The sequence below is a fragment of the Borostomias antarcticus genome (genome assembly GCF_949987555.1).
Source record: "Borostomias antarcticus genome assembly, chromosome: 12".
Taxonomy (NCBI): domain Eukaryota; kingdom Metazoa; phylum Chordata; class Actinopteri; order Stomiiformes; family Stomiidae; genus Borostomias; species Borostomias antarcticus.
In genome coordinates, this window is record NC_140245.1 from 844,814 (window position 1) to 872,313 (window position 27,500).

The 27,500-nt window shown below is 49.5% G+C and overlaps 3 protein-coding genes across 3 annotated transcripts in view; 2 read left to right on the forward strand and 1 right to left on the reverse strand.

The window, feature by feature from the left end:
* The window catches only part of LOC311316120 (E3 ubiquitin-protein ligase TRIM39-like), a gene marked incomplete at its 3' end in the record, with an annotated part of 1,611 nt that extends 1,246 nt beyond the window's left edge, over positions 1–365 (forward strand). The window contains exon 1 of the mRNA XM_084446899.1: positions 1–365. This exon is cut by the window's left edge and continues 1,246 nt beyond it. Within this exon, the coding sequence (XP_084303025.1) occupies positions 1–365 (365 nt within the window).
* tep1 (telomerase-associated protein 1) overlaps positions 1–27,500 on the reverse strand; it is a gene marked incomplete at both ends in the record, with an annotated part of 74,218 nt that overhangs the window by 18,224 nt on the left and 28,494 nt on the right. Inside the window, 25 exon segments of the mRNA XM_084447154.1 lie at positions 5,965–6,208; positions 9,978–10,089; positions 10,183–10,395; positions 11,248–11,369; positions 11,551–11,681; positions 11,795–11,933; positions 12,602–12,696; positions 14,560–14,689; positions 15,442–15,546; positions 15,838–15,939; positions 16,748–16,911; positions 17,162–17,389; positions 17,764–17,890; positions 17,999–18,052; positions 18,416–18,628; positions 19,455–19,610; positions 19,703–19,802; positions 20,164–20,288; positions 21,042–21,162; positions 22,914–23,142; positions 23,917–24,031; positions 25,274–25,362; positions 25,522–25,655; positions 25,754–25,913; positions 26,852–26,990. Of these exon segments, the coding sequence (XP_084303280.1) occupies positions 5,965–6,208; positions 9,978–10,089; positions 10,183–10,395; positions 11,248–11,369; positions 11,551–11,681; positions 11,795–11,933; positions 12,602–12,696; positions 14,560–14,689; positions 15,442–15,546; positions 15,838–15,939; positions 16,748–16,911; positions 17,162–17,389; positions 17,764–17,890; positions 17,999–18,052; positions 18,416–18,628; positions 19,455–19,610; positions 19,703–19,802; positions 20,164–20,288; positions 21,042–21,162; positions 22,914–23,142; positions 23,917–24,031; positions 25,274–25,362; positions 25,522–25,655; positions 25,754–25,913; positions 26,852–26,990 (3,547 nt within the window).
* Positions 4,706–7,064, forward strand: LOC311316111 (E3 ubiquitin-protein ligase TRIM39-like). The gene is made up of 2 exons (XM_084446883.1): positions 4,706–4,838; positions 5,073–7,064. The coding sequence occupies exon 2, from the start codon at positions 5,075–5,077 to the stop codon at positions 6,704–6,706; it is 1,632 nt and encodes a 543-aa protein (XP_084303009.1). The 5' UTR covers positions 4,706–4,838; positions 5,073–5,074; the 3' UTR covers positions 6,707–7,064.

The window sequence follows — 27,500 nt, forward strand, 5'->3', positions numbered from 1 at the left end:
CCTCTGGGAGGTTCTACTATGAGGTGCAGGTGAAGGACAAGACTGAATGGGATCTAGGAGTGGTCAGGGAGTCCATCAACAGGAAGGGGCAGATCACTCTGAGGACTGAGAATGGATACTGGACTATATGGCTGAGCAATGGAGACGAGTACACCCTCTCCCTGAGAGTGAAGCCCCAGAAGGTGGGGGTGTTGGTGGATTATGAGGAGGGTCGGGTCTCCTTTTACGACGTGGAGGCCAGGTCTCATATCTACTCTTACACTGGCTGCACCTTCACTGAGAAGCTCTACCCATACTTCCGCCCTGGTCGAAATGATGGTGGTAAAAACTCCGCCCCTCTGATCATCACTCCTGTCAGCCTCTAATCATAACTTATGTTTAGATTAAATAACTGAATGGTTATGGCCACGGTATGATTCTGAAGCTGCTTTGCAACACATGTGCCGCGTTATTAAATTGGATTTACCTGGAAACTATTCTTTTGAGATGAGGGGAGACTATTTTATATGTTATTTTGATATGTTATATATGAGTGTGTCACTGGGGTTTGATATGTACTTGGGTCTGTATCTTTCTAGTTGTCTTATCACTGTCAAATATCAGCATCTAATTCACTTCTGAGAAATAATGTTAATTCATGTAAGCCTGCATGCATGATGTACACAGTATATTCAGTTTGTAAAATAACAAAGACAATGAGTGAGTTATTCTATTAAATGCAATGAATTAAATGTCTTGTCACTGACAGATCCTGTTGCACACTGAAGTCTTTCTTTCTCATGATGTGACTGGCTTATTTAGTCATTTTTAATGTGTGTGTGTGTGTGTGTGTTTGACTAAGCAAGAGAGTGATAGTGTCTGTATGTGTGTGGGTGCTTGTGTGGGTTTGTTTAGGCTACTAGTTATGGACTAATACAGTTTTCACTCTACACCAGACAGGCAGCACAACACCTGTGTCCTTTCCTTGCTGTATCACCTGGACACAAACACGGCAGCACAGCTGTTAGATTCACCTTCCTTGATAATTAAATCAGACGCTGAGTGTTGTCAATCATGATACCTAAAATTTTGTTTTGATACCCGTTACAAAGTCAAGAATGTCAACATTTTCTACATTCATTGTTTTTATTTTACCACTAGATGGCAGTAAGGGAGTCATGCAAACTTGTTTACAAATGAAGGCTATAACGAATGGCCAGATCCATATAAGGCATGGAGGAAACATGGCCAGATCCATATAAGACATGCAGGAAACATGGCCAGATCCATATAAGGCATGGAGGAAACATGGCCAGATCCATATAAGGCATGCAGGAAACATGGCCAGATCCATATAAGGCATGGAGGAAACATGGCCAGATCCATATAAGGCATGGAGGAAACGCTGGAATCACAACAGACAGGCCGGTGGCGGTGAGTCATGGAAGTAGAGTGCTATTGGGACACTATGGATCAGTGAAACGACCTGATATCAGGTGGCTTTAATTAGTTTTGGCAATGTGAATAAAATCAATGAATGCAGCTTTAAAATATTTATTTAATATCCTGAGAAAGGTGTAACACTCTTAAATCTCATTATGGTGCTTGGACAACCTGGACAACATATTCAATCAAACATTTAGAGCAATGTCAAAGGGGATAAATCAAATAAATTAAAGCAATTGCATTGAAGATCAAATTAATCCATGTTAACTAAAATAGCAGCATAATCTCAGACTGTTCAATTACCTCTAACCTATCCTAAATCTTGTCTGTTTCGGTTTAATCAAAAATGTTTTCTCAGTCCAAAAAACGACTGTCAACTCAACCATTTAGAGGCTGGCCTTTATCATCCACTTTAAAGCCGAAATACCTCCACATTCCACTAAGGGACCCCTCTTTGTCAAGGGTCAAGGGTCAGGTGTTGCTGAAGCTTCTGCCATCTCTTAATCTTTGGTCCTCCTCTCTGAACAGGTGCTGCTCTCTCTCTAGTGCTGCTCACGCTTCGGCTCATAATACAACCACAGCGTCACACACACACCATAACGTCACACACACACACACACCATAACGTCACACACACACACACAATAACGTCACACACACACACACCATGACGTCACACACACACCATAACGTCACACACACACCATAACGTCACACACACACACCATAACGTCACACACACACACACACCATAACGTCACACACACACACACACACACACCATAACGTCACACACACACACACCATAACGTCACACACACACACACCATAACGTCACACACACCACCTCCTGCCGTCCGCCTATTCAGATCAAATAGCCATTCGCATAAAAGTATTTATTTTCATCTATTGTATTCAAAACACTGGTATTCTACCATTTTCAGTTGCCTACTTTTTCAGTTTTACTGTGACAGATTCCTACCAACATCTCTACCAAGAGAATGACCTGGAAACTATTCTTTTAAGATGAGGGAAGTCTATTTGATATGTTATTGTGATATGTTTGGAGTGTGTCATTGGGGTTTGGGTCTGTATCTTTCTAGTTGTCTTATCACTGTCAAATATCAGCATCTAATTCATTTCTAAGAAATAATGGTAATTCATGTAAGCCTGCATGCATGATGTACACAGTATATTCAGTTTGTAAAATAACAAAGAGAATTAAAGCTGCTACGCAGCGATGAGGCGGGGCCAGGCAATTTCAGACAAGTTTAGGAGCAATAAGCGAGAGAATAGGAAAACAAAACAAGAAAGTTTACATTCCAGTGTTCATTTTACATCGTAAAACATTTGTAAAACAGTTTGATGCATTGTAAGCTCAATTTTGATAATTCAACAATCTGGTCAATGATTTTGTGAATTACAGTCTGAAGATCCAGTGTAGCAAGTTTGGTGTTAATTGATTGAAAAATATGGGATGAGATAGGATATGTTTTCATCTATTGTGATGAAAACATGTATACATTTTTACAGGTTTTGTTTGCTTTTCTTAATAATTGAACATTAACTTCAGCAGCTGTGTGCTCAGTCAGTGGCCAATTAATGAATTTAGTCATTGATTATTATTATTATTATTCTTGTTATTATTATTGATTATCCCTCGGCCGGGGCTGGGTAGGGTTGCCAACAGCGATGTCTCCGATTGGTGGAGCTTGCGTTGGATGTGGGTAGTGTAGTTTCCTCAGTATGAAGTGTTGGTTTCAGAGGACAGAATTAAACTTTTTTTTTTTAATTAAATTTTTTAGATACAATTCTGAAAAAAATCACACTACATCTACCGTTTCATGACAATTTTGCCCAGATTTTTCATGAACATTGGACATTTATTGAGCGAGAATTTGTAGTAAATATACAGTATTGCTAATAGTAAAACATTTTGATGCATCATGCGCTCAGTTTTTGATATTTCAAAAATCTGTCTGGATCGTTTGGTGTGGGCAATCTGATGATGCAGTGTGTGCATTTTGGGTTGCAATTGAAAAAAAAATGTGGGAGGAGTTAGATTTAGATATGTTCTTTTCCATTGACCGTTTGAGGGTATAATTCAGAATACTGTAAAAAAATATATCATTTTTTGACATAAAATTCTGAAAAAAAATCACACTACATCTTGGATATGTTGCCAATGTTGTCACTTTTATATGAGGATGATCAGACATTGATTTGGCGAGAATTCGTGGGAACTGTATAAAGAACTGTTAACAGTAAAACCTTTTGATGCGCTGTGGGCTCAATTTTTCATATTTCAAAAATCTGTTAGGATCGTTTGGTAAGGACAGTCTGTAGATACACTACATTATATAAATTTTGGTGTCAATTGAACAAAAAATGTGGGAGGAGATAGGTTTGATAGGTTTTACAGCTTATGAAAAAATCAGAGTGATGTGACTTCAAAATTCCTGCAAGGTCAGAGCGTATGAAAGTTTTGTCTCACTTGGGACTACATTCTCGTGGTGGTTTTAAAGTGATAGCACCTTTGACTGATTTGTTATGATTTTTAAAATTGTAAACTTTAGACTGTTGCTGTAGCGCCACCTTCAGGTTTATTGACCTACAATGCAGGTTGAGGACTTTGGGTATAGTACTGGAGCTATGTGCAAAGTTTGGTGATTTTTTTGTCCACGGGAAGTCAGACTTCAGTGGAAGATGGAGAATAATAATAATAATAATAATAATAATAATAATAATAATAATAATAATAATAATAATAATAATAATAATAATAATAATATTAATATTAATAATAATAATAATATAGGCAAATACAATAGGGTTCTGGCAGCTATGCGGCCTGGCCCCTAATGAGTGAGTAATTGTATTCAATGCAATTAATTAAATATGCCTGTCACTGACAGATCCTGTTGCACACTGAAGTCTTTCTTTCTCATGATGTGACTGTCTCATTTAGTCATTTTTAATGTGTGCAGTTTGTGTGTGTGTGTGTGTGTGTGTGTGTGTGTGTGTGTGTGACTGTCTGCCTGTGCAGTAGTACAGATTAGGCTTCACCCCTCCTGTTGTCTGTAGTTCTTACATGGGTGGAGTACGACGCCTCAATGTTAATAGAAACAAACAGTGAGACCTATTCCCTGGTCCTGGTTTCATTCAAAACCTTATTCTGAAAGCTCTCGTGTTCAGCTGGCTTGCTTGAGAGTTCAGCCATGAAGGAGTTAACTCTGTTGAGGGAAGAGGACAGGGAGATAAGAGAACCTTTCTTATTGGACTTTGACTGAAACGAAACTAGACTGTGGCTCGACTGAACTCTCTGAAATAGTTCTACTTTCTTGCATTTCTTAGTCGTCTGTGGACAATTTGCAGGAAGAATAGAACCAGCAACTCAACACAAATATAAACAGGTGAGCAGAGAGATTCACACTGACAAGAGAAGTTTCAACAGTGCAGCAGTGTTTCCTGCTGTCTGATTAAACAGTGTAGACGATTCCACTGTAACTTATTGTTGATGAGTCTTCTCACAACGCCTTGTTGAGAACTCTACCATACCTAGAGCAGATTTAATGATTCTGATTCTCTGATTCAGCTATGAATGTATTTAGTTGACTACTTCCTGGTGTTTTTTTGTCTCTGTGTAGATATGGCTGCCTGCAGCAGTCTCCTGTCTGAAGAAGAGTTCCTGTGCTCCATCTGTCTGGACGTGTTCACTGACCCGGTCTCCACTCAGTGTGGTCACAACTTCTGCAAGGCCTGTATCACCAAGTACTGGGACAGCAATGACCTGTGCCAGTGTCCCATGTGCAAAAAGACTTTTGATAAGAGACCAGATCTCTTTGTCAACACGTTCATCTCTGAGCTGGCTGCTCAGATCAGGAAGTCGGTGGCAGTTAAAGTTTCGGTCAGCCCAGACCTACGCCCTACTGTCCCCGAAGTGCCTTGTGACGTCTGCCCTGGGAGGAAGCTCAAGGCCCTGAAGTCCTGCCTGACGTGTCTGGCCTCCTACTGTGAGACTCACCTGGAGCCTCATCAGAGAATAGCAGCTTTTAAGAAGCACAAGCTGATCGACCCTGTGGAGAACCTGGAGGACAGGCTGTGTAAGGAGCACCAGAGACCCCTGGAGCTGTTCTGTAGGACTGACCAGGCGTGTGTTTGCTTCAAGTGCGTCAACGCAGACCATAAGACTCACGATGCTGTCCTTTTAGAAGAGGAGTATGGACCGAGGAAGGCTAAGCTGGCAAAGATGGTGGCTGAGCTTAATCTGATGGTGGAAACAAGATCTAGGAAGGTTCAGGAGATCAAACTCTCAGTAGAGACCAGCAGGAGAGACGCAGACAGAGAGATATCAGACGGTGTGGAGGCCTTCGCTGCTCTGGCGCGCTCCATTGAGAGAAGCCAGGCTGAGCTCATTGAGGTGGTTGAGGAGAAGCAGAAAGCAGCAGAGAAACAGGCTGAAGGTTTCATTGAAGAGCTGGAGATGGAGATGGCTGAGCTGAAGAGCACAAGCGCCGAGCTGGAGACGCTCTCACACACCGACGACCACCTCCACCTCCTCCAGAGCCCCCGAACCCTGAGCACCCCTCCGCCCGCCAAGGACTGGTCCGAGATCGTTCTCCATGGTGGTCTGATGGCGGGGACGGCGAGGAGAGCTGTGTCCCGGCTGGAGGACACAATTGTGGGTGAAGTGAACAAGCTGTGTGAAGCTGAACTGAGGAGGATTCAGCAGTATGCAGTGGATGTGACTCTGGACCCTGACACAGCTCACCAGGGTCTCATCCTGTCTGAGGATGGGAAGACAGTCAGAGTTGGAGATATAGCGAAGGATCTCCCTGACAACCCAGAGAGGTTTAATCCTTGTTGCAGCGTCCTGGGAAAGCAGAGCTTCTCCTCTGGGAGGTTCTACTATGAGGTGCAGGTGAAGGACAAGACTGAATGGGATCTAGGAGTGGCCAGGGAGTCCATCAACAGGAAGGGGAAGATAACTCTGAGCACTGAGAATGGATACTGGACTATATGGCTGAGGAATGGAGACGAGTACGAAGCCTTAGATGACCCTTCTGTCCCCCTCTCCCTGAGAGTGAAGCCCCAGAAGGTGGGAGTGTTGGTGGATTATGAGGAGGGTCGGGTCTCCTTTTACGACGTGGAGGCCAGGTCTCATATCTACTCTTTCACTGGCTGCACCTTCACTGAGAAGCTCTACCCATTCTTCAGCCCTTTTCTTAATCATGACGGTAAAAACTCCGCCCCTCTGATCATCAGTCCTGTCAGCCTCTAATCATAACTGACCTTTAGAATACACAACTAGGGGGGGGACGGGCGCCCCGGTAGCTCAATGGGCTGGGGAGCTTACCATGTACAGGCTAGTCCTTTCTGCAGCGTCGTGGGTTCGAATCCGGCACACGCCCTTTGCGGCATGTCTCCCCCCCCCCCCCCCTCTCTCTCTCTCTCTCTCTCTCTCCCACTTTCCTGTCTGTCACCTACAGTGTCCTATTATAATAAAGCAGAAATGCCTTTAAAAAAGAAAAAAAAAAGAAGAAAAAAAAGAGTACACAACTGAATGGTGTTAGCGAGGGCATGAATCTGAAACTCTGTTATTGATAAAGACATGGAAATAATCCTACAGTACATGTCATTCCAGCTATTACATGAAGCCTTTTGAGGTATACTGTACTGCAATATAATCATGTGATGATTGATGCAATATTACTGAGTTCAATAAACCTGGAATCCAATACTTTCATTTGAGAGAAGTCTTATTTGATATGCTAATGTTATATGTTTGGAGTGTGTGTAGCCAATGTGATTGGGGCTTTTATGTGTACTTGAGTCTGTATCTTCACCTCTGCCCAGTGACAGCGTAGAGGGAGGTAGTCTCTCTCCAGACTCAGATATCACGTTGAATCGCTGCGCTACACATGCTACATAATAGAATTGAATTGAAACCTTTATTGCCCCAGAGGGGAATTTGTTTAGCACACGTCAAGCATACATAAAACATTCAAATGTACGCCCATCACCAACACCGCAATGTCACCAACAGAGGAGAGGTAATGTTGAGACAAGAGGAGAGGTAATGTTGAGACTGGAGGAGAGGTCATGTTGAGACTAGAGAGGTAATGTTGAGGAGGGGTAATGTTGAGACTAGAGGAGAGGTAATGTTGAGACTAGAGGAGAGTTAATGTTGAGACTAGAGAGGTAATGTTGAGACTAGAGAGGTAATGTTGAGACTAGAGGAGATGTCATGTTGAGACTAGAGGAGAGGTAATGTTGAGGAGATGTCATGTCGAGACTAGAGGAGAGGTAATGTTGAGACTAGAGGAGAGGTAATGTTGAGACTAGAGGAGAGGTAATGTTGAGACTAGAGGAGAGGTAATGTTGAGACTAGAGGAGGGGCAATGTTGAGACTAGAGGAGAGGTAATGTTGAGACTAGAGGAGAGGTAATGTTGAGACTAGAGGAGATGTCATGTTGAGACTAGAGAGGTAATGTTGAGACTAGAGGAGAGGTAATGTTGAGACTAGAGGAGAGGTCATGTTGAGACTAGAGGAGAGGCAATGTTGAGACTAGAGAGGTAATGTTGAGACTAGAGGAGAGGTAATGTTGAGACTAGAGGAGGGGCAATGTTGAGACTAGAGGAGAGGTAATGTTGAGACTAGAGGAGAGGTAATGTTGAGACAAGAGGAGAGGTAATGTTGAGACTAGAGGAGAGGTAATGTTGAGACTAGAGGAGAGGTAATGTTGAGACTAGAGGAGAGGTAATGTTGAGACTAGAGGAGAGGTAATGTTGAGACAAGAGGAGAGGTAATGTTGAGACTAGAGGAGAGGTAATGTTGAGACTAGAGGAGAGGTAATGTTGAGACAAGAGGAGAGGTAATGTTGAGACTAGAGGAGAGGTAATGTTGAGACTAGAGGAGAGGTAATGTTGAGACTAGAGGAGATGTCATGTTGAGACTAGAGGAGAGGTAATGTTGAGACAAGAGGAGAGGTAATGTTGAGACTAGAGGAGAGGTAATGTTGAGACTAGAGGAGAGGTAATGTTGAGACTAGAGGAGAGGTAATGTTGAGACAAGAGGAGAGGTAATGTTGAGACTAGAGGAGAGGTAATGTTGAGACTAGAGGAGAGGTAATGTTGAGACTAGAGGAGAGGTAATGTTGAGACAAGAGGAGAGGTAATGTTGAGACTAGAGGAGAGGTAATGTTGAGACAAGAGGAGAGGTAATGTTGAGACTAGAGGAGAGGTAATGTTGAGACTAGAGGAGAGGTAATGTTGAGACTAGAGGAGATGTCATGTTGAGACTAGAGAGGTAATGTTGAGCCTAGAGAGGTAATGTTGAGACTAGAGAGGTAATGTTGAGACTAGAGAGGTAATGTTGAGACTAGAGGAGGGGTAATGTTGAGACTAGAGGAGAGGTAATGTTGAGACTAGAGGAGAGGTAATGTTGAGACTAGAAAGGTAATGTTGAGACTAGAGGAGGGGTAATGTTGAGACTAGAGGAGAGGTAATGTTGAGACTAGAGGAGGGGTAATGTTGAGACTAGAGGAGGGGTAATGTTGAGACTAGAGGAGAGGTAATGTTGAGACTAGAGGAGAGGTAATGTTGAGACTAGAGGAGAGGTAATGTTGAGACTAGAGAGGTCATGTTGAGACTAGAGAGGTAATGTTGAGACTAGAGAGGTAATGTTGAGGAGGGGTAATGTTGAGACTAGAGGAGAGGTAATGTTGAGACTAGAGGAGAGGTAATGTTGAGACTAGAGGAGAGGTAATGTTGAGACTAGAGGAGAGGTAATGTTGAGTAGGGGTAATGTTTTCGGTGGGGTATGTTGGTTTGTCCATCCGTTCGTTAGCAGGATTACGCAAGAACTACCAAACCGAGTGTTCATGAAACTGGCGGAGGGGTAGAAGGCAGCAATACCAAACATCCTGCTCACACACACATGCATTCATGGGCGGAGGTCTGTGCTCTTCCAGCACCATGTCTAGTTGTGTTCACTTTTTGTTCTGTTTTTGTATTCTGTTGCATTGTTCACAGGGCGTCTCAACGTAGGTCTCAACACACTCAGTAAAACTGCAGTAATGGGAAGGCTGTGTGTGTGTGCATGCGTGTGTGTGCGTTTGTGTACATGTGTGTGCGTGTACATGTGTGTGCGTGTGTGTGCCCGTGTGTGTGTGCCCGTGTGTGTGTGTGTGTGTGTACGTGTGTGTGTGTGTGTGTGCGTGCGCTTGTACGTGTGCGTGCCTGTGTGTGCATATGTGTGTGTGTACTGTATGCGTGCGTGTGTGTGCGTTTGTGTACATGTGTGTGCGTGTACATGTGTTTGCGTGTGTGTGCCCATGTGTGTGTGTGTGTGCCCGTGTGTGTGTGTATGTGTGTGTGTGTGTGTGTGTGTACGTGTGTGTGTGTGTGTGTGTGCGTGCGCTTGTACGTGTGCGTGCCTGTGTGTGCATATGTGTGTGTGTACTGTATGCGTGTGTGTGTGTGCCCATGTGTGTGTGTGTGTGTGTGTGTGCATGTGTGTGTGTGTGTGTGTGTGTGTGTGTCTCCCTCACCATGAAGCCCAGCCATACGTCTCCGTCCCGCTCTCCCAGCAGCCACACACTCTTCCGGTCGCCGGCGCTCGTCCCCAGAACGCGCATGTCACTCCACCCGCCGCTGCCACAGCTGCACGCACACACACGTCAACACGGCAAACAAACAAACAAACAAACAAACAAACAAAATTCTGCGTGCTCCAAAACAAGTGTGATCGTTTACTGATCGGACTGTGGCGTGCCGCGGTCGTCCTGGGCGGGGCTGACGGGGGCGGCGCGCCCCTCCTGGGCGGGGTTAACGGGGGCAGCGCGCCCCTCCTGGGCGGGGTTAACGCGGGCGACGCCCCCCTCCCGGCTCACGGCCAGCAGCAGGAAGGAGCACCAGTGCAGGAAGGCGGCGGTGAAGCCCAGGGCGCACGAGGACACCTTCACCAGGCTGGGGACAGAACCACAGCACAGCGCGCCAACGCTAAAGCCTCATTTATACTGCATTAAACAGCTCATGGCTCATGGCTCTTGGTTGCCATGGAATGGAAGCTAAAGACAATGCCCAGGCATTCCATTCCATGGCAACCAAGAGCTATGAGACATGAGCCATGAGCCGTTTTATGAAGTATAAATTAGGCTTTAGACTGCAGGAGCCAGGCCATCCCGAGGCTAGGCTCAGCTAGCCAATCGTCTGGAGTCAAGCGCCAGAAATGGGCAGAGGGGCGGAGCCAGGGTAGGCGGAGCCAGGGTAGGCGGAGCCTGCCTTTCAAATCCAGCTGCATTTGAACATTATTTCACCGGGAGCATGTAGTCGGGACTAAATTAAACTCGACTCAAAACTAATTTATTTAGGTATTACACTTTGCCGACTGTTATAAAAACCTCTGTGGAGTGAGAGTTAACGTGGGAGTAAATCACACCTTGTGTGCCAGACATGCTAACGACAGCTCGCTAGACTGTCTTGTTGAATTTGCCCAATGAGACGGCATCCAATTTGAAAAAAAGAAAAGACCAAAATTCACAATAAAAGCAGCTTTACCAGCACGGTTTTGACTCGAGGGACCTCAACTCTGTGTGGGAGGACTGGCTTTTTGGATTTCTCTCCAAAAGAGTTGACGTCTTCAAAGTGAATGTAGAGGCTATTGCTTTGCTTGCAGTTTTTCAGCAGGATTTTTGTGTCTCTGTGACTGACATCAAAGACTAAGCCCTTTAACTATGCGACAAGAAATGCGAAGACCCCCCCTGAGCCTCCTGAGCCCGGCAGGCCCGTTGGGTAATGTGTGTTTGGTTCGGTACCGACCCAGCAGAGGTGTGTGGGGGATCCCACTCCAGACGCCACACCGAGACGCAGCCCTCTCTGCTGCCAACGGCGAACTGGCCTTCAGGCATGGCGCACATCGACGTGATGCCACTGTCCGTCACCTGGACGAGACGCACCGGATTAAACACACACACACACACACACACACACACACACACACACTCCGTCTCCAACATCGTTCTACAGTAAGTTCATTGAGTAACAGACGTGCAAACAGGACACGCCTCCGCGTAGAAAGGCGGTTTCTGACTGGACGTTAGGACCGGCTGGGGGCGGAGTTACCTGTCTGCGTCCGACCGCAGAGTTCTGCCTCCACACCTCCACCTGGCCGGCCTCGTACCCCACCAGCAGCACCTCGCCCTCCTGGGAGAAGCTCAGAGCCGCGACAGCGCCCCCCAGGCTGGGAGGAGTCTCTGCAGGATGGATCACAACGACCCAGGAAGTCAACCCGGCGTGCGGATACCCCTCCTTTGAATTAGTGATTTTAGAACAGCTGTGTTACGGTGAATGATGGGGGGTTGACTACCCATCGCCGTGGCGATGCTCCAGGAGCGGAGCGAGCGGTCTTCGGACACGGTGAGGAACGCCGGACCCCCCTCCCGCCCGGACACGGCGGCCCCCCGCACGCCGCCGCTGTGGCCATGCAGGGTGCTGAGCTGCTGCACCTGAACTCAGAGACGGACGGACAGACAGACAGGCAGAGGGACAGACAGACAGACAGAGGGACAGACAGACAGACAGACAGACAGGCAGGCAGGCAGAGGGACAGACAGACAGACAGACAGACAGACAGACAGACAGGCAGGCAGGCAGGCAGGCAGGCAGGCAGAGGGACAGACAGACATACAGACAGACAGACAGACAGACAGAGGGACAGACAGACAGACAGACAGACAGACAGACAGACAGACAGACAGAGGGACAGACAGGCAGAGGGACAGACAGACAGACAGACAGACAGGGGGACAGAGAGACAGACAGACAGACAGACAGACAGACAGAGGGACAGACAGACAGACAGGCAGACAGACAGACAGACAGACAGACAGACAGACAGACAGACAGACAGACAGACAGATAGATAGATAGATAGATAGACAGAGAAACGGACAGATAGACAGATAGACAGAGAGACAGACAGATAGACAGACAGACAGACAGACAGACAGACCGGGAGGAGGAGGGAGGGAGGGAGGGAGGGAGGGAGGGAGGGAGGGAGGGAGGGAGGGAGGGAGGGAGGGAGGGTCACTAAACGGCAGGGCTGAGCTCCCCCTTCAAAGACATCGGTCGCCCGGACACAAGCGCTGGGTTAGAAACGCTCTCCTCACAGTACCTGGAAGGGCTTCCACAGCCTCACACTACCGTCGTCAGACGCCGTCAACACCGTCATGTCCTCCTCATCCTCCTGCACGGCCTCCTGGGACTGGCCTGAACACACACACACACACACACACACACACACATAAACACACGTTACGATGACAATGACATCTGTGTGATGTGGTGTTTTTTTGCTTCCCTCATAAGTAAGTAGTAGAAAGTAAGTAAACTTTATTTATATAGCGCCTTTCACAGCACGAATGCACAAAGCGCTTCACAATACAAATAACACAAAGTGCGTGTGATGTGCGTGTTTGTGTGTGTGTGTGTGTTTCTGAGTCCGTGAGTTCAGTCCGTGTGTGTGTGTGTGTGTACGCCTGGAAGAGGCCTCTGGCTGTGGAGACGTAATCTCGTTGGCTCAGACCGCGGAACGTCTTTGCGATAACACAGCAGGTTGCTATGGAGACGCCCTCGATCAGCCTCGAGACCAAAAGTCAACAGGTGTCCATGGGGAGGGAAGTGAGGACGGGGGGGGGGTGCAGAGCCTCTTTAGCCTGTGAATCTTCAGGGGAGTTTGGGTGAAACGGCCTTGACGGCCGGGTGGGAGCCAGAAAGTTGATTAGATGTTTGGGTTAGGGAGAAGAACAACAGATTCCAATGGTCATTCCTCTCCGTAACGGGTCTCTCTATAGAGCCTGGTCCTCAGCTCTGTAACGGGTCTCTCTATAGAGCCTGGTCCTCAGCTCTGTAACGGGTCTCTCTATAGAGCCTGGTCCTCAGCTCTGTAACGGGTCTCTCTATAGAGCCTGGTCCTCAGCTCTGTAACGGGTCTCTCTATAGAGCCTGGTCCTCAGCTCTGTAACGGGTCTCTCTATAGAGCCTGGTCCTCAGCTCTGTAACGGGTCTCTCTATAGAGCCTGGTCCTCAGCTCTGTAACGGGTCTCTCTATAGAGCCTGGTCCTCAGCTCTGTAACGGGTCTCTCTATAGAGCCTGGTCCTCAGCTCTGTAACGGGTCTCTCTATAGAGCCTGGTCCTCAGCTCTGTAACGGGTCTCTCTATAGAGCCTGGTCCTCAGCTCTGTAACGGGTCTCTCTATAGAGCCTGGTCCTCAGCTCTGTAACGGGTCTCTCTATAGAGCCTGGTCCTCAGCTCTGTAACGGGTCTCTCTATAGAGCCTGGTCCTCAGCTCTGTAACGGGTCTCTCTATAGAGCCTGGTCCTCAGCTCTGTAACGGGTCTCTCTATAGAGCCTGGTCCTCAGCTCTGTAACGGGTCTCTCTATAGAGCCTGGTCCTCAGCTCTGTAACGGGTCTCTCTATAGAGCCTGGTCCTCAGCTCTGTAACGGGTCTCTCTATAGAGCCTGGTCCTCAGCTCTGTAACGGGTCTCTCTAGACTGACTCACTGCTCTGCCCAGCTCCGTTAGCATGACGTGCACCCTTTGGGCTAGAGTGGCTGCCATCTTCCCAATCCTTCGATAGACCAGGGCAATGCTCAGTCCGAGGAGCAGATGTCCTGTTATCATTAAGGCAAATAGGTAAATGTCTTCAATGTCCTCTATGGAAAGGAGCGCAAGGCACAGAACCTGCCACTTGTCCCACGCGTCCCTGGAGTAGCCCGCGGCCAAGGTCCCGTCTGGGCACATCGGTTCCCCCGGTCCTGAGTTTCGTGTTGAAAAGATTTTGTCGGTTGCGTTGAGAGACCAGCTTATCAATTCCATGTTTAGATTTGAAAAATACACAGAAAAAAGAGGAACTTCAAAGTAAGGGGAGGTAGAAAAATGCCAGCGCAGGAGCGAGCAGCACAAGCGTCTGCTCTGAACAAAAGCAGGAAGGGACCTATGAACTATGACCTATGACCTCCCTTGTTCTCTGTTGCCTCTGTGTATGAAATGCGCTATACAAATAAAGTTTGATTTGATTTGATTTGAGTGAGGTGACAGTATTTCCGTGGCTCTCGTCTGAGTCCGGTACCTGAGCAGGGCAGCACGGAGCAGTGATGGATCCGGGCCTGGTGGGCTGGGATCTGGCTCAGCTCCGCCCCGGACCCCCACCTCCACAGCTGCAGCACGCCGTCCGACCCCCCCGCCACCACAAACTCCCCCTGAGGACCCACCACTTTTAGCGCTTTTTACAAATGGAATAACAAACACAAACTACACTTCCTCCCCCTCCCTAATAACTACCTTACCCTGAACCTTAACCCTTATCCTTAGACTGACAACATAATATAAAACAGTCGTAATAATAAAGAAGAAAATAATATATATATATTAATAAACTAATACCAAACAGTGCTAATACTAATAAGTAAAATTAGCCCCCAGATTTCTGACTGGTCACCCTTGACATGTCCTCTAACCAGCCCTGCTTCAGTCCCAGTACAGGCCACAGCGCCCCCTGCTGGTCAGTACAGGCCACAGCGCCCCCTGCTGGTCAGTACAGGCCACAGCGCCCCCTGCTGGTCAGTACAGGCCACAGCGCCCCCTGCTGGTCAGGAGAGGCCACAGCGCCCCCTGCTGGTCAGGAGAGGCCACAGCGCCCCCTGCTGGTCAGTACAGGCCACAGCGCCCCCTGCTGGTCAGTAGAGGCCACAGCGCCCCCTGCTGGTCAGTACAGGCCACAGCGCCCCCTGCTGGTCAGTACAGGCCACAGCGCCCCCTGCTGGTCAGGAGAGGCCACAGCGCCCCCTGCTGGTCAGGAGAGGCCATAGCGCCCCCTGCTGGTCAGGAGAGGCCACAGCGCCCCCTGCTGGTCAGGAGAGGCCATAGCGCCCCCTGCTGGTCAGGAGAGGCCACAGCGCCCCCTGCTGGTCAGGAGAGGCCACAGCGCCCCCTGCTGGAGGGGCAGACTCACCAGGCAGCAGACGGAGCTGAGGGAAGACGTTCCCTGGAACTCTCTCACGCTCCGACCGGTCTGAAGGTCCCACACATGCACCCGGCAGTCCCGGGAGCAGCTCACCTGACACACACGGATACACACACACACACACGCACGGATACACACACACACACGCACGCACACACGCACGCACACACACGGATACATACACACACGCACGGATACACACACACACACACACGCACACACACACAGATTAAGATTAGGAGAGGGAAATGTCAACTAGCAGAGATAGGAACAGAAAGGCACACATATGCACATACTGTACGCACATACACACACAGCCGCACACACACACACCTGCAGATACACACACACTCAGATGCGCACACACACGCACACACAGCTTACCACACAGTTGGGTGTCCATGCGCAGCCCGTGATCCAGTCTCCATGACAGAGAGGAAGAGACTTGGAGAGAGCAGGAGGAGAGCAGGTCCACACCATCAGAGCCTGAAACACAGCAGCCATGTTAACACCATCAGAGCCTGAAACACAGCAGCCATGTTAACACCATCAGAGCCTGAAACACAGCAGCCATGTTAACACCATCAGAAACACAGCAGCCATGTTAACACCATCAGAGCCTGAAACACAGCAGCCATGTTAACACCATCAGAGCCTGAAACACAGCAGCCATGTTAACACCATCAGAAACACAGCAGCCATGTTAACACCATCAGAGCCTGAAACACAGCAGCCATGTTAACACCATCAGAGCCTGAAACACACCAGCCATGTTATCAACACCATCAGAGCCTGAAACACAGCAGCCATGTTAACACCATCAGAACCTGAAACACAGCAGCCATGTTAACACCATCAGAACCTGAAACACAGCAGCCATGTTAACACCATCAGAACCTGAAACACAGCAGCCATGTTAACACCATCAGAACCTGAAACACAGCAGCCATGTTAACACCATCAGAGCCTGAAACACAGCAGCCATGTTAACACCATCAGAACCTGAAACACAGCAGCCATGTTAACACCATCAGAACCTGAAACACAGCAGCCATGTTAACACCATCAGAAACACAGCAGCCATGTTAACAACACCACCACCAACACTGATACAAACACTGGACACACACACACACACACACACACACACAGACACACACACACACACAAACAAACACTGCACACACACACACACACACACACACACACACACACACAAACACTGCACACACACACACACACACACACACACACACACACAAACACACTGCAAGTGACAGACAGACACACACACCTGATCTTTCCCTCCTGACAGTAACTCCTGACCAGTGGGACTGAAGGCCAGGCAGGTGACCGCTCCGCTGTGACCTCTCAGAACAGAGGCCGGGGCGACCCGGGGGCCCACCCAGGGGTCGGAGGTCAAGTCCTCCAAGGGCCACAGAGCAACAGTGAAGTCATCTGAATGATGGGGAACGTAGTCGGAGAACCAGTATCATTATGTGCTGTGTGTTTGATCATCTGAAAACGGAATGTTGTAGCGTTCTAGAATGTCCTAGATTTCTAAACGTTCTAGCGTTCTAGAATGTCCTAGCTTTCAAAACATTCTAGGAGTTCTAGAATGTCCTAATTTTCTAAACATTCTAAAATGTTCTACTGTAACTTTCTAAACGTTCTAGAATGTTCTAGCGTTCCAGAGCGTCCCTCTGACCTGAGGCGGAGGCCAGGTGTGTGCTGCTCCGCGCCAGGGCGAGGACGGGTCCGTTCTGCGGGCTGAACTGTCCCAGCAGCACCATGGTCCTGTTCTGCCTCCTCCACACCCTCAGACGGTGGTCCCCTCCCCCGCCCACCAGCAGCCCAGGACCCCCCTCCTCCTCCGCCAGCCACAGCAGGCACAGGATGGACACCCGCAGGTCCTCGCTGGCCCACGTCCTCTCCCCTGCCACCAATCAATCAATCAATCAATCAATCAATCAATCAATCGATCGCATTGTACTTTTTGTTGGAAGGTTTTTAACAAACTCCTCCCTCTTCTACCTGTAGACTCCTCCCCCCTCTGCCTACAGACTCCTCCCTCCTCCAACTAGACTCCTCCCTCCTCTACCTACAGACTCCTCCCCTTTAACTGCAGACTCCTCCCCCTCCACCTACAGACTCCTCCCTCCTCTACCTGCAGACTCCTCCCCTTTACCTACAGACTCCTCCCCTTTAACTGCCGACTCCTCCCCCTCCACCTGCAGACTCCTCCCCCTTTACATACGGACTCCTCCCCCTTTAACTGCCGACTCCTCCCCCCTCCAGGCGAGGGCGTACCTGACTCCAGACTGAAGAGCTTCAGCCCGTCACCGTGGTAACCCACCGCCACGTCGTCCCCGCTGACGGCGGCGCACAAGGCGGCGGGCGGAGAGACGGCGCTGCGCTGACCCGGCTCCACGCACCGCTGTCAGGACACACAGCGACCTCTGACCCCCAGAGCCACATACACACACACACCAATCACACTGACCGAGACCGAGACCAAGAGCATTATGGGACAGAACAACCTTACCTCCTCTCCCAACACCTTCAGTCTACGACCAAGACCGCCTGACCACAGCCGGACCTGAGGGGGAAGAGGAGTGCGTTAGTGTGTATGGGTGTGTGTGTGTGTGTGTGAGTGTGTGTGTGCGTGCGTGCGTGCGTGTGAATGTGTGTGTGTGTGTTTGAGTGTGTGAGTGTGTGTGCGTGCGTGCGTGTGAATGTGTGTGTGTGTGTGTGTGAGTGTTTGTTTATTTGTTTATTTAGAAGGATCCCAATTAGCTCTATCCTAAAGTAGAGCTACTTTTAGTTTGGTCCACATTTAAAACACTTTTAAAAGTGTGTGTGTGTATGTGTGAGTGTATGTGTGTGTGTGTGTGTGTGCATGCGTGCGTGTGTGTATGAGTGTGTGTATGTGTGTGCTCTCTCCCTATAACGGCTCTCTTACGGTGTGGTCCGCCCCGGCGCTCAGCAGCACCGCCCCTCCCTGCAGGAAGGCCAGGACGTCGGCGGCGCCGTGGTGAGCCCGGTAGCGCCCCACGCAGGCGGAGGCCGGTACCGACCACAGCGTCACCTCCCCGGACAGACCGCCGGAGCAGAGCAGCGAGGAGGACGGAGAGAAGGAGACGCTGCGCACCGAGGGACCACGCCCACCCAGACTCTGGGGGAGGGACGAGGAGAGGGGGAGGAGCTTAAAGGTGAAGCACGCTTATAATGTTGTGCATTGATCTGAGAAACACTCTTTATTTTACTTAGTCATGTGATTTTATTTTTATTTTATTGTATTTTTATGTCTGTAAGGTGTTCAGGATGTGGGATGGGAAGGACAACGGGGTGAATGTTTGTTATGTTTGCTATACCTGTTATTCACTGTACTAATGTGTTATTTGCAAACACAAAATCAATAAAAATATTGTAAAAAAATATATAAAATAAAGGTGCAGTAGGCGGTTTGTGATTTCCTGTTAGACTTAGGGGAAAAACTGTGACCGATTTTGAAAAATGCAACTGACAAAAACCCCGCCCCCTCCCTTCAGGCCCCTCCCTCAAAAGCCACGCCTCCAAACTGGGGGAACAAATGACACTGGCTAGGCAGGTTGACAGGCAGGTGGGCCACCCAGTCAATTCAAAATGATTGGACATACTTATTACAGTCATGCGACTTCCACAGATTATGGATTTATTTCATTTTAGTGTCAGAGCACTTTATTTATAGATTGCTGTTGGGAACTAATGAGAATTGCAAAAAATATAACAAAAGTGCTTCTGAGCCAAACTGCATACTGCACCTTTAAGACTGCATACTGCACCTTTAAGACTGCATACTGCACCTTTAAGATTGCATACTGCACCTTTAAGGGTTCAGTACTGAATTAGATACAGCTTATATACAGTATACCTCTGACAACATGACTCATCTCCACATGGATCTGAACACAGCAGGGCTCAGAGAGACCCGCTGGCTGTGGTATCTCTGCTGCTCTCACCGTGACCAGTTTCTCCTGCAGCCAGTTCCACACGCGTACCGAACCGTCCCAGCACCCCGCCGCCACCAGCTGACCCTCGGGGTCGAAGGTCACGCAGTTCAGAGGGCTGGGACTCGGCAGGGCGGCCAGCAGGCGACCTTTCGGGGACGACCACACCTAGGTCGACAGGGCGGAGTTAGAGAACACACACACACACACACACACACACACACAGCCACTGAAATACGTTCTCTCTTTTTGGGTCTCACTTTGAGGGTGAAGTCGAGGGAAACTGTAACGAGGTACTTCCTGTCTGTGCTCGTGTCACTTCCTGTGATTCTGTTGGAGTGGCCGTCGAGGAGGGCGGTCCTGGTGAGACGAAGGAGAGAGTCGAGCGTTTTGTTCCGTCTGTAGACGCTCAACGAGACATTAGACGTCTAAAAGGTACATTTTACGTTGCACGCGGTGAGCTAACACAGGCGAGCACAGAGATCCTGCACTGTGGGTGTTGTGTTCGTAATGAGAATCTCCTGGTGTGAAAAGAAAAAAGAGCTCGCACATCCACCATGATGACCAGGCGCAGAACAAACCGGAGTAGTGAATGAGAAAAAGAGTCTTCACACTGGAGCGCATAGAAAACAGACTCACTGTTCCCAAGAGGTTATTAAATGAACGTTTCGATCTTTGTGGTCTTCATCAGAACTCTCTCCTGTCCTGAACCACTCTTTACCTGCAGCCATTTTCAATGTCCCACATCTCTATCCGTCCGTCGAACGAGGTCGTGCCCAGAAGCCCCTCCCCCAGGAAGACGCAGCCCGAGACGCCGTCACAGCTGCTCACCAGTGACCTCACTTCCTGTAAACAGTGAGAAGAGAGGTGATTTAAAGGATCTTTGGACTTGAGGATCTAGGATCAAGTCCTTCTAGTACTAGAAGACAACACCTATACTATAATCAGCAATCCCAATTCAACACTTGAGTGTACTGCATGACATGTCCTTCAGTACAACGTGATCAGAGTGTGTGTGTGGGGTGTGTGTGTGTGTGTGTGTGTGGGGTGGGTACTTGTTCAGTGTGTGTGGTGGAGGGGAGGGGTGTACCTGTCCAGTGGTCCAGTGTGTGTGTGTGTGTGTGTGGTGTATGTACCTTTCTGGTGTGTGTGTGTATGTGTGTGTGTGTGTGTGTGTGTGTGTGTGTGTGTGTGTGTGTGTCTGTGTGTGCGTGTGTGTGTGTGTGTGTGTGGGGGGGGGGGGGGGGGGGGGGGGGGTACCTGTCAGGTGTGTGTGTGTGTGCATGTGTGTGGGGGGTGTATCTGTCCGGTGTGTGTGTGTGTGTGTGTGTGGTGTGTGTGTACCTGTCCAGTGTGTGTGTGTGTGTGTGTGTGTGTGTGGTGTGTGTGTACCTGTCCAGTGTGTGTGTGTGTGTGTGTGTGTGTGTGTGTGTGTGTGGTGTGTGTGTACCTGTCCAGTGTGTGTGTGTGTGTGTGTGTGTGTGTACCTGTCCAGTGTGTGCGTGTGTGTGTGTGTGTGTGTGGTGTGTGTGTACCTGTCCAGTGTGTGTGTGTGTGTGTGTGTGTGTGTGTGTGTGTGTGTGTGTGGTGTGTGTGTACCTGTCCAGTGTGTGTGTTGAGGAGGTGCAGAGTGCCCCGCCCGGTGCCCACGGCCATCACCTCCCCCCCTGGACTCACAGCCACACAGCTGGGCTCCCGGGAGAAGATGGACACCAGCTCACTAGGGTTAGAGAGACACCAGCACACTGGGGTCAGAGAGACACCAGCACACTGGGGTCAGAGAGACACCAGCACACTGGGGTCAGAGAGATACCAGCACACTGGGGTCAGAGAGATACCAGCACACTAGGGTCACACAGAGACACCAGCTCACTAGGGTCAGAGAGACACGCACACACTGGGGTCAGAGAGACATGCGCACACTGGGGTCAGAGAGACACCAGCTCACTGGGGTCAGAGAGACACACACACACTGGGGTCAGAGAGACATGCGCACACTGGGGTCAGAGAGACACGCGCACACTGGGGTCAGAGAGACACGCGCACACTGGGGTCACACAGAGACACCAGCACACTGGAGTCAGAGAGACATGCGCACACTGGGGTCAGAGAGACACCAGCTCACTAGGGTCAGAGAGACACCAGCTCACTGGGGTCAGAGAGACACGCGCACACTGGGGTCACACAGAGTCACAGCTCACTGGGATCACACAGAGATACCAGCTCACTGGGATCACACAGAGACACCAGCTCACTGGGATCACACAAAGACATCAGCTCACTAGGGTCAGAGAGACACCAGCTCACTAGGGTCAGAGAGACACCAGCTCACTAGGGTCAGAGAGACAAGCGCTCACTGGGGTCAGAGAGACACGCGCACACTGGGGTCAGAGAGACACGCGCACACTGGGGTCAGAGAGACACCAGTTCACTGGGGTCAGAGAGACACCAGCTCACTAGGGTCAGAGAGACACGCGCACACTGGGGTCAGAGAGACACGCGCACACTGGGGTCAGAGAGACACCAGCTCACTGGGGTCAGAGAGACACCAGCTCACTAGGGTCAGAGAGACACCAGCTCACTAGGGTCAGAGAGACACCAGCTCACTAGGGTCAGAGAGACATGCGCACACTGGGGTCACACAGAGACAACAGCACACTGGGGTCAGAGAGACACCAGCTCACTAGGGTCAGAGAGACAAGCGCTCACTAGGGTCAGAGAGACACGCGCACACTGGGGTCACACAGAGTCACAGCTCACTGGGATCACACAGAGACACCAGCTCACTGGGATCAGAGAGACGCGCACGCCGTCACACTCAGTACAACTGACCAATACAGCCCAATACAAACCAAGTCACACCATACATGGAAAGAAGATATAATCTCTCAAAACAATTTTTCTAGCTAGAAATTTCTAAACTCTCAAACACATCGGTTATAAGAAGAACCTCAGAGATCCGAAAAGTCCAGTCAACCCAACACCTGTCAAAATCAGAAGTCACCGTCGAATTGAACATTTTACTGTAACGCAGGCTTTAAAGCGACCTTTATTTTGAAATCTAGCGGACATGAGTTTCGTGAGGCTAGGTTTGCAGTCACTGCTGTATATGATAAATATGTCATATCATAAAAATGTCCAAACTACAGCTATTCAGCGATTTTGTCAACAAGCGATTAGCAACGGCAGCCTACATTCCAGTGAGTGAAGGTAAAAGTGTGCCTACGTTTGTGATTTGACTTCACACTGTAGTAGCTAGTTGGTTATTTGATTGCAATTTCAACGCCTTTCTGATTGTTATTGAGGGTATTTATTGATTTATTCTGTGAGTAAACAAAATATATATATTATATATATATGTCAATTTATTATATTTTGTAAATTTTGTGTATTTTGACACGAAAATTTCAGAAATCCAAACGACCGAACAATCTCTGAGATTCTACTGTACTTAAAAATGACCCACAGTACCTGGTCTCCTCCTCCTGGGGGCGCTGCGCGTTGTTCAGCCACTGCACCGCACGCACCCCGGCGCCTTTTCCCATCAGGCCTTGCGCCCAGCGGTGGGCGGGGCTGTGGCGGGGCTCGTTGAGGGCCTGCTGGACGAACAGGGCGGGCCAGGACGACAGCAGGGGGGCGTGGCGTCGCAGGAAACCCTGGCAGTCCTCCACGCCGCTCCGGTCCGCCTCCGACTCTGCAGCTTTTCACCACCAGAGAAGAAGAAGAAGTAGAAGAAGAAGAAGAAGAAGAAGAAGAAGAAGAGGAAGTCGAAGAAGAAGAAGAAGATGAAGAAGAAGGAGGAGAAGAAGAAGAAGTAGAAGAAGAAGAAGAAGTAGAAGAAGAAGAAGTAGAAGTAGAAGAAGTAGAAGAAGTAGCAGAAGAAGAAAAATAAGAAAAAGAGAGGGAAGACACTCAGATATTCACTCTTCCTGAGACAGAAGACATTACATTACAATCATTTAGACGCTTTTATCCAAAGCAACTCACAATAATTGCCTTCGTAGGAAGTCAGTGTACTACTACTCACTAGAACTACTCACCAGAACTCACAAGTGCATCTCCTTTCTACAACAACAAGTGACTAAGAGCATCATCTAGTGTTGAAGCCAAAGTGCAAGACCTAACACAGCATCCATGGCTGCTCCTACACCCTTCCACTCGCTCATGGCGTTCAGTGTCTGGAGGCGTCCATGGCTGCACCTACACCCTTCCACTCGCTCATGGCGTTCAGTGTCTGGAGGCGTCCATGGCTGCACCTACACCCTTCCACTCGCTCATGGCGCTCAGTGTCTGGAGGCGTCCATGGCTGCACCTACACCCTTCCACTCGCTCATGGCGTTCAGTGTCTGGAGGCGTCCATGGCTGCACCTACACCCTTCCACTCGCTCATGGCGTTCAGTGTCTGGAGGTGTCCAACACGTCTTCAGAGGTCAGTGAAGAGGTCAGTGAACAGAGAGACGGAGCGGCGCCTCACCCAGGGAGCTGTAGGCCTTCAGGAGGGGGTGCAGGAGGCCGTGGCGCACGTTAGCAAACAGGAAGTAGTAGCTGGCGAGCAGAGAGCGCAGCGCCGCCCACTGGCCACTCCTCATCTGGGGGAAAGCAGAAGAAGAATGCGACCCTGTGACCTGCTGTAGCGCCCACTGAACTACCCGGGGGAACAGATCTCCAACTGATCTGAACCGCTTGGATGGGTGTAAGCGTGAAAAGTGAAGCAGGGAGGAGGAGGAGGGAGGTTGGAGAGAGGGAGGAGGAGAGAGGGAGATTGGAGAGAGGGAGGAGGAGAGAGGGAGGAGAAGGTAGGAGGAGGAGGAAGAGGATGGAGGTTGGAGAGAGAAGGAGGAGGAGGGAGGAGGAAGAGGATGGAGGTTGGTGAGAGGGAGGAGGAGGGAGGTTGGTGAGAGGGAGGAGGAGGGAGGTTGGTGAGAGGGAGGAGGAGGAGGAGGAGGAGGAGGGAGGTTGGTGAGAGGGAGGAGGAGGAGGGAGGAGGGAGGTTGGTGAGAGGGAGGAGGAGGAGGAGGGAGGAGGAGGAGGGAGGTTGGTGAGAGGGAGGAGGAGGAGGGAGGAGGAGGAGGGAGGTTGGTGAGAGGGAGGAGGAGGAGGGAGGTTGGTGAGAGGGAGGAGGAGGGAGGTTGGTGAGAGGGAGGAGGAGGAGGAGGAGGAGGGAGGTTGGTGAGAGGGAGGAGGAGGAGGAGGAGGGAGGTTGGTGAGAGGGAGGAGGAGGAGGAGGAGGAGGAGGAGGGAGGTTGGTGAGAGGGAGGAGGAGGAGGGAGGAGGGAGGTTGGTGAGAGGGAGGAGGAGGAGGAGGGAGGAGGAGGAGGGAGGTTGGTGAGAGGGAGGAGGAGGAGGAGGAGGAGGGAGGTTGGTGAGAGGGAGGAGGAGGAGGAGGGAGGAGGAGGAGGGAGGTTGGTGAGATGGAGGAGGAGGGAGGAGGAGGAGGGAGGTTGGTGAGATGGAGGAGGAGGGAGGAGGAGGAGGAAGAGGATGGAGGTTGGAGAGAGGGAGGAGGAGGAGGGAGGAGGAAGAGGATTGAGGTTGGAGAGAGAGGGAGGAGGAGGAGGAAGAGGATGGAGGTTGGAGAGAGGGAGGAGGAGGAGGGAGGAGGAAGAGGATGGAGGTTGGAGAGAGGGAGGAGGAGGAGGGAGGTTGGTGAGAGGGAGGAGGAGGAGGGAGGAGGAGGAGGAGGAGGAGGAGGAGGGAGGTCGGTGAGAGGGAGGTGGAGGAGGAGGAGGAGGGAGGTTGGTGAGAGGGAGGAGGAGGAGGGAGGAGGTTGGTGAGAGGGAGGAGGAGGAGGGAGGAGGAGGAGGAGGGAGGTTGGTGAGAGGGTTCTTTACCAGGTGCAGGGGCAGGTGTGTGATGGCGCTGGCCTCCCCGTGGAGGAACGTGTCTTCAGCCTGAGGGTCTGCCTGCGCCCACAGGTGCGCTGAGGAGGACAGGAGGGACACACAACACAAACATGACTCATATATGACCACACAGGACACACAGGGAAGTTATGGATTGGTGTGTGTGTGTGTGTGTGTGTGTGTGTGTGTGTGTGTGTGTGTGTGTGTGTGTGGTTCTCCAGGCCCTACAGCAGTACCTGCCAATAGGGAATGAGCTCTGGCTGTTTCAGCCTCTCCCGGGAGGAGTAGCTGCTCAAAGGCCCGCCTCACCTCCGGATTGGTCAGAGCCAGGAGATCATCCTGACCGTGACAGTAAGACGGACCAATCAGGCTGCAGAGACAGATGGAAAAACACTTTTTTTCTCTCTCTTTTCTATTGTCTCATTAACATAATTAATATGTATACGTTATGGACGCGTTTGTTTGTACCTCTCTAGACTGCGCACCATGTGGGAGAAGGTTGCCATGGGGACGCGTCGTGGAGGGTTCCTGGCCAGGTGAAGTGTGTGTTGCCATGTCGACGGGCTGTTCCCAGAGGGCAGGTCATGGCTCATGCTCAGTAAGGCGTAGAGATCTCTCTCCCTCAGGCCTGGAGGACAAGACCCACAAACACACCTGCTTCACTACAGCTCGTTAACACACCTGCTTCACTACAGCTCGTTAACACACCTGCTTCACTACAGCTCGTTAACACACCTGCTTCACTACAGCTCGTTAACACACCTGCTTCACTACAGCTCGTTAACACACCTGCTTTACTACAGCTCGTTAACACACCTGCTTTACTACAGCTCGTTAACACACCTGCTTCACTACAGCTCGTTAACACACCTTTTTAACATTGCTTTTACCACATAGCTTTACTTGTTTTAATATCTTAGTGTTCTTAATTTGCATTCTGTTTTTATAGATTTTATTCTATTTCACACTATCTTTTTATTTTTCATTCTTTTTTTTTTTTTTCTTTTTTTTTAAATTCTCGGTTCTCACTGTGTTTATATGATTTATGTTTTTATCCTTCTCCTTTTTATGTAAAGCTCTATGTGCTACATTGATTTGTATGAACGGTGCTATATGAATAAAATAACACTGACATTGTCTGTGCTTTCCAGACGACTCTGTTGGTTCCATGACACAAAGACAGCTGAAGCACATGCACCTCATGTGTCTAAGTACCTTGAGTATCTAAATATCTTGCGTATCTCTGTGTATCTCTACAGAGCTTGTGTATCTCTATCTCTAAGTACCTCGGGTATCTGCGTGCATCTCTACAGAGCTTGTGTATCTCTATCTCTAAGTACCTCGGGTATCTGCGTGTATCTCTACAGAGCTTGTGTATCTCTATCTCTAAGTACCTCAGGTATCGTCGTGTATCTCTACAGAGCTTGTGTATCTCTATCTCTGAGTACCTCGGGTATCTGCGTGTATCTCTACAGAGCTTGTGTATCTCTATCTCTGAGTACCTCGGGTATCTGCGTGTATCTCTACAGAGCTTGTGTATCCCTAGGCGAGTGCAGTCCCTCTCACCGGTGGTGCTGACGGTGAGGGCGGCCAGGGCCCAGTGCAGTCCCTCTCCATACTGGGAGAACTGGGACCTCAGTCTGGCCAGGCTGCGCTGCACCAGCTGGCCCAGAGACTGGGGCAGGGCCTGGAGGTTCTCCTTCATCTGGGACACAGAGACATCATCATCTTCATCATCATCACCATCATCATCATCATCATCATGATCATCATCATCATCACCACCATCACCATCATCATCACCATCATCATCATCATCATCATCATCCTCATCATTATCATCCTCACCATCATCATCATCACCATCACCATCATCATCATCATCACCATCATGATCATCATCATGATCATCATCATCATCATCATCACCATCATCATGATCATCATCATCACCATCATCATCATCATCATCACCATCATCATCATCACCATCATCATCATCATCATCATGATCATCATCATCACCATCATCATCATGATCATCATCATCATCATCACCATCATCATGATCATCATCATCACCATCATCATCATCATCATCATCACCATCATCATCATCCTCATCATCATCATCATCATCATTCTCACCATCATCATCATCATCACCATCACCATCATCATCACCATCATCATCATCATCACCATGATCATCATC